The 7,506-nt window shown below is 41.3% G+C and overlaps 1 protein-coding gene across 4 annotated transcripts in view; it reads left to right on the top strand.

Annotated features, from left to right (window-relative positions):
* The window catches only part of ano10a (anoctamin 10a), a 108,176-nt gene that overhangs the window by 39,302 nt on the left and 61,368 nt on the right, over nt 1-7,506 (top strand). For all 4 annotated transcript variants that reach the window (XM_019895057.1, XM_019895058.1, XM_019895060.1 and 1 more), the window contains exon 5: nt 3,045-3,164. In XM_019895057.1, coding sequence (XP_019750616.1) covers nt 3,045-3,164 — 120 coding nt within the window. The remainder of the gene's footprint in view (nt 1-3,044; nt 3,165-7,506) is intronic.

The raw sequence follows: 7,506 nt of genomic DNA, 5'->3' as shown, positions 1-7,506 counted from the left end.
GTTGCTTGCGGTGCAACACAGTGTACCAGTCTGCGATTGGCTGGCAACCAGTTCAGGGTGTCCTCCGCCTACTGCCCGAAGACAGCTAGGATAGGCTCCAGCACCCCCCGCGACCCGAGTGAGGATAAAGCGGTTCGGAAGATGAATGAATGTTTTGTATGGACTGTCAACATATACAGTTTTTGTATGTACCGTATCTTGTGCTGACCCGGTCCACCTGTCAAATTTAGAAATCAATGTGGCCCCCGAGAATTCGCCCAACCAGTCTACATGTGTTTTGTGGACTTGGAGAAGGCAATTGAACGTGTCCCTCGGGGAGTTCTGTGGGGGGTGCTTCGTGAGTATGGGATACCGAACCCCCTGATATGGACTGTTCAGTCACTATACCACTGATGTCAGAGTTTGGTTCGCATTGCTGGCAATAAGTCGGAATCGTTTCCAGTGAGGGTAGGACTCCGCCAAGGCTGCCCTTTGTCGCCGATTCTGTTCATAACCTTTATGGACAGAATTTCTAGGCGCAGCCGAAGCGTTGAGGGGGTCCGTTTTGGTGGCTTCAGTATTGCATCTCTGCTTTTTGCAGATGATGTGGTACTGTTGGCTCCTTCAAGCAGGGCTCTCCAACTCTCACTGGAGCGTTTCGCAGCCGAGTGTGAAGCGGTTGGGATGAAAATCAGCACCTCCAAATCTGAAACAATGGTCCTCAGTCAGAAAAGGGTGGACTGCCCCCTCCAGGTCGGGGAGGAGATCCTGCCCCAAGTGGAGGAGTTTAAGTATCTTGGGGTATTGTTCACGAGTGAGGGCAGGAGGGAGCGAGCTAGAGTTACAGAGGAGCTGCTGCCATGTGCTTCTGTTGTGGCAGACATGTATGAGCAAGACTTGGGATCTTTGCTGACTTGGGAGTCCTCTTTTGGAGTTGATCCATTTTCCTCAGACGAAGGCAGATGTCATGCAGAACAGAGCTTTGCAGAGAACTACCCTGATATCTCTCTTCTTTTTAATCATGTGGTAAACAATGATGATGGTCCTTTCTGAGATGCTTTAATCTGCCTAAATCTGCCTAATTAATACAGCTGCAAGATATGTATGAAAAATAAAAACTTAGTTGTGCTTGCTCACAGCCTGTGATGTTCTTGAGTAACTGAATAAGCAAATGATTCGTTCTCTTTTCTACATTTTGAAGACCTAAGTGATTAATATGTTACAAATCTGTCATGTGTCCCTATGTTGTAAGATGAATAATTTGGCAAATAAAAATGTATTTCTTTGAATAGTTTTATTTAACATTTCAAGTCTTACACAGGTATAGAAAAATGTTACATTTGTGTGTTGAGACTCAGCTGTAATATAAAAAGTGTAGCAACACAACCAAGTCCTCAGTCTATAAAATTCTCAATACTTCTGGAAAACATTAACAAATAAAACATAAAACAGTGCAAATATGAGATACCTGAGCACAACTGTCAAGAGACACTGGGAAGAGGTAAAGTAATTAGATGCACAGACATTTCAAGTCAAAAGTGCTTTGAATGCAAAAAACAGTCAAGTGGAAAGAATCTGAACAATTCACAGCATGACTATACCGTATACTGTATAGTTTAACTAGTACAGTGTGTTTTCCAGCACAGCCAATGCATCAGACAGTCCGGAGAGTTTTTGCAAGATTGAGGTCAAACTCATCCCCTCGACATTTGGGCAAGTTGTAGAATATTTCTGCCATTGTTCAATGCAGATCCTGCAGCCAACAATGCTGTGGCAACATGATGACACCATGGGCTCAACCACTAGACCTGCAAATGTGATTCAGCAAACATTTTTTTAAATACAGAAAGTGCAAAATTATCTTTTTTCTTTTAGGACATGGGTAGTTGAGCTGCACAGACATCTGTCTATAAAGACAAAACTTTCATTTACTAGATATTTACTAACTGCAACACAGAATTCTTTGGCGGTCGGTTAGTTCAGTCAACAGCATAACACGGCATACTGTCAGAAAAACGCTATCGAAAATAGGCAACCAAACGCGGACAACGCAGTAGCTGTTACCAGTTCAAACACGTTACGCGGTCTATGTTATGTTGAGCATTAAGTTTAGCAATTGCAGCTAAAGCTGTGTAACTTGAGTCACCCCAAGTGCCAAAATGGCTGCTGTGAATCAGTCGACGCATCTCAAATTAGCGTGTTGAGGTGCGCTGAGCCTTCAACATGGGTGCAATTTCACAAAAAAAGTTATTTGTCAATATATTTACGTGCAAAATTCTGCTTATTTTGTCAGCATTCATGTTCTCCTCCTTCAGGGTGACACGCTTGGCTCCTCGAAACAAGACATAGCTATCCATGGCTGCGATAGGTACCTCTCGTAGTATGCTGGTAATTCTCATTAGCCTACAGAACTTCCGGGTCACATAAATAAAAACAATTAAATATAAAAATCAAATTCAGTCAAGTGGCCTGTTTTTCCATTTCATATTTTTGATCTGAGCCTAAAATCAAAATATGAAAAAAACAGGCAAATATTCGTTTTTCATGTTGAATTAAGAAAACGAAAAACAAAATTATCAGTCTCCTTTTTAATTTTTTGTTTTCGATTGGCAGTTGAAAAATGAAAGAACGAATGATACACGGATTGTTTTGCATAATTTCACTGAAGAAATTGTTTTTCTGAAAAATAAATGCACTTTCATTATCTGGCAATAATATATACTCTTATCAGCTTCTTTAAACAATGTCATTAACTTATTTCAACATAGAAATAAAATTGAAATCGGGAGTACATTTCTACCTTTTGGCCCAGCCCTCCACAATATTTTCTGCTTCTCATTTGGCCCCCCGGGAAAATAATTGCCCACCCCTGCTTTAGTGGAACTTAAATACGACATTCAAATTCAGATTGACTGTAAATTGGGGACAGAACAGACTCATAGTACAGCAAATAAAGTAAGAGAGAATGCAGTAGAAAGGAGTATGGCAACAAAGCTGTTCTGTTGCGCTCTGCAGTATGGCAATTGAAACTTTGGTGAATGCAATTTTTCCTCTTTTCATTTCAGTTCGTAGACTGCAATCCAAAAGGATACTGATCCGTATGTTTCCACTCCATGACCAAGAGGAACTCAAGAGACTTTCTTTTAAGTGGTACAAAAAGGTCAAGACATCCCTTCAGCCTCTTGGTAAGAGAATAAATGAATGTCTAAATAAATACATATTGGACATATTATATGTATTAAGTAGGAGGAGCACCTTTGAACAAATATTCAGAATGGCAGTTTTTATGTGAAAATTGTGTATGGGAGCCCGAATGTGCAAAGGGTAATCCAACTACTATTTGGACATGTACAATACAATACAATACATTCTGATTTATAAATCACTTTCACAACAGCTGCAGCTGTAACAAAGCGCTGAACAAAACAGTTAACATAAAGTATTGGCCCGAATATAAGACTGCCCTGATTATAAGGCGAACCCCTCTTTTTCAAGACTCAGGTTTGAAAAAAGACTTTTTGAACACCAAATTAATTTTCATACAGAAAATAATTACAATACATCTGAAACAAATGATTACAACAATATATTTGAGAGAAAAGGCATGTTATTTTGCCTCATTCAAATCTTAATATCTGAACATTTAAATATGTAAACTAAAGTGCAATCATTCATCATTCGTAAATGAATGGCTTCTGGTTTTTGAAATGTAAATTACATCATAACTTCTCCTCAGCTGCCGGTTAACCTGGCCGATCTTCGACCCACTTTTCTCCAGATTGTCGCTACGTTTCTCCATTTTGTGTTATCTCTTCTATTATTTCCTTCCTTACCGCTATTTTTTTTTCTTCTTCGTGCTACCGCTATTTTTATTTTTATTCTTCTTGACAGGGGTTCACTTTGGCCTGGGGAGTCAAGTTCAGCATTTGCTTCAATGATAGCTGGCGCCATCTAGCGTCATGAATGGGTATAATGTCTAGACCCCGAATATAAGACGACACCCACTTTTTCAGTCTTATTTCAATGCAAAAAACACTGTCTTATATTCGGGCCAATATGGAAAATAATAAACACAACACACAACGTAAAATCACGGACAGTCGTGCAATCTTAACCACTTTTCCCTCATACACTTTGTTGTTTGAAGCAGTTCGAGATGAAAGAGGAGAGAATCAAAGTGTCCTTTCACCAGTGGATCAAAGACTTCCTGCTCAAAATATGCACGTCGGTTACAAGCTAAGTTTCAAAGCAAACAAGAAGCTGTAGCGTCCATTTATGAAAAAAGAGATTGGTTCACTTCTGTCCCATGTAAATCTGTTTAAATTCCAAGCGGCGACTCTGTTCCAAATACGCATCCGCGCTCCGTGCCGACACCCCTCTCTCCTCATCCTCAACTTCAGTAGCCATCCACCCACCCGCACCAACACAGACTGTCCAACAGCGCCGACATCGCCACTGAACAAAATGTAAATGTGAAAAATGCTGCCCATTACAGGCACAAAAACAGTTGACTGTCCAGCACCTACAGTCAAATGGCGCCAACATTCCTCCCAATCAAAATTAGTGCTGGTACACGTGTGCTACCAAGAAAACGCAACGACCAAGCACCGATTCTTGTCCTTTGACGAATGCCGTGGCCAAAAAACACTGAAAGCATGTATGGTTTTCTATTTCACTTGAACCAGGGGCAAACGTTTTGGCTCGGGGGCCACATTGATTTCTAAATTTGACAGGTGGGCCGGGGCAGCACAAGATACGGTACATATAAAAAACTATATATGTTGACAGTCCATACCAAACATAAACAGAACAAAATCATTAAAGTATTACCATACTTTCTTTTTATTTTTTATTTTTATGAGAACAGTGAAAGAACTATGGTATATGTCCTGTATGAACGTCCAAGTATGTTTACAACACACATGTGTGACAACACAAGCAACAATATATTGCCCAAAAACTGCGCATTACAGTACACGTATATGACAAAATATAACAAAGTTAGGACTATTTGCTACAAAATGAGACGAGTAAAAGACCGGGTGTGAGACGGGTAAAAGACCTGGTGGCTTTCTTTCCACTCACTCACTGTCTCGAACTTGACCTCCCCTCGATCACAATACAAGACAGCGTTGCTCAGCTGATGTCGTGCAACCAAATTTTGAACCCAGCCACGGGACGCTTTGAAGTCTTCGATGCCCATAGCGCTATGTAACTCGATTGCTCTCTTATTAGCGGTCCAGTTTGCGGAAAGTTTTTAGCACGATAACAGTCAAACCATTCCAGGAAACGTTGATTTACTCGACTGTGCGTCGAGCCGCAAGCAATTCACTCTGAGCATGGAAAAAGCCACACTCGGACTGAGCAGGAATCGCTTCCTCGTTTTTCAAAGTCTTGTAGATTTGAGTCTTTAAGACTCTAAGCATCTGCTGAATGTTTCGTACTTTGTAACCCGCTTCGTTTAATCAGATACACTTCAGTTTCTCTTCCGTGGCCATTACTTTTCCTCTTCGTTTGGATGCCATGATCTACAGGACGTAAAAATGTTCGCAATTTCAGTTAAACTCACTGCAAAAAAGAGTCACTTGCATGTCGCCGTTTTGGATCCAATGATAGAAAACCGCGGCGCGGACACGCTTATTCCGTCTTATCGAGCGGGAGATACTTGAGTTCGCTCTACTGCGGGCTTCCGTATCGTCTTCCCCCCCCCCTGTGCTCTGCAACTTCTGCGCAACCTGGCGTTGAAATGCCTGTCATTACAAGTCCAAATGAAATGAATGCAATCATTTACATCGAAACTTAATTGTGTACTGTACCAACCTTCGGCGGGCCGGATTAAAAAGACCAACGGGCCGGATCCGGCCTGCGGGCCGTAGTTTGCCCACCGCTGACTTGAACGGTTTATAATATCGAAAAAAGTGCTCGATAAATACAGTTGTGTTGAACTGAGATCTTATTTATTTCCATCCATCCATTGCCTCCTGCTTGTCAGAGGTTGGGTGGCAGGGGCAGCAGCTCAAGCTGGCAAGTCCAGACTTCACTCTCGCTTGCCCCACTTTGTCCAGCTCCTCAGGGTGTCCGGGAGGCATCTTAAACAGATGCCCTCCCGATGCGGAGGAGAAGCTGCTCAAGTCTGAGCCCCTCCTGGATGACCAAGTTTCTCACGCTTTCTCTCAGGGAAAGGCCAGACAACCTACGGCCTACGAAATAAACTAGTTTTAGCCACTTGTGTTCTTTGGGTCGTGACTCACAGGTCATGCCCATTTGGGAGAGAGGGATTGTTCATTTTTCCCAATTCCAGGTTCCAGCCAAAGTAGTTACATAAAGGCTAAAACTTCACAAAAGAATAATAAATAAAATAGCAACTACATTTCCCGCGTTTCATGATGTACACATATTTTCTTTCATCAAAAGCTGTGACATGCGGCTTATCAAGAAAAATAAGGCTGATTTTGGAGGTCTAAACAACCGGGACAACTCATGAAAATTTGCACACATCAGGCCTTGTGATAAATTCAAAACTTGAGAGAGGGGGCGCAAACTAATTTTTTCGTGGACCACGGAGTTACGTCTTTCCTCGGAGGCCCTGATGATAGTGAAACCACAAAAAATGTGTAGTCATCGCATTATGTATGTATGTATGTGTATATATATATACACACATACATGTGTGTGTGTGTATATGAAATAAATCATGCTGTGTCAAACCGCAACAGCTGCTTACTTAGAGCGTTGGCGTTTTGACTCTCCACGGTGGATTTCCGATTAACTGTGTCTTCATTTTGTCTGGTTTCAAAACAAACATGCACATACAGGCATTGGCCTAAAACATTTACAGAGAAAAAAAAATAGAAACCTGGACGTTGAAATATCTACAACACAGGTAAGAAAAAGCAGTAGGAAGGTCTTTCTGTTTAAATTTCAGTGAATGCAAGCATCGCTACCGTTTCAATTGGGCATTTTTCTCCTGAATATATGATCATAATTAATTTGCATAAGGTGTAATGTAGGAGAAAAAAAATCCTTTTAAAAGCTCTCTTCAAAACTAGACACAATTCTTGGCGAGTCTCTGGTGTTAATATTATAAAATAGTTGCACTTTCCCTGGTGTGTGTGTGTGCATGACAAACACCAAACAGGAGGTATCTTACACACTGTGATTATCGTCAACGCCCCCTTTTTTGCCTTTAAAATGACACAGGCCCAATAGTAAAAAATAAAAAGTCTAAAACAGCCTTGAGTTTCAACAAAAATATTTTTTCCCTCTGTTTTCCCGTTTAAAAACTAGTTTTCATAAATCTAGTTTAAAAATATATAGCATGCTAATGCTAAGTGCAAAATGTCCGATTGGATCCGATTAGACTGTCGATTGTTTTAAGAACGGATGTTTCGAAACGGCTTTGGACAAACACATTTCAGTAAATCCATTTTAAAAAGCGCTTATTGTCAAACAGGGTTGCAGGCGAGCTCGAGCCTACCCCAGATGACTCTGGCGAGAGGCGGGGGCCACCCCGGGCTTGTTGCCAGC

The sequence above is a fragment of the Hippocampus comes genome, unplaced genomic scaffold (assembly GCF_001891065.2).
Source record: "Hippocampus comes isolate QL1 unplaced genomic scaffold, H_comes_QL1_v1.1 scaffold146, whole genome shotgun sequence".
NCBI classification, from domain to species: Eukaryota; Metazoa; Chordata; class Actinopteri; order Syngnathiformes; family Syngnathidae; genus Hippocampus; species Hippocampus comes.
This window is presented reverse-complemented; position numbering and strand designations above follow the sequence as displayed.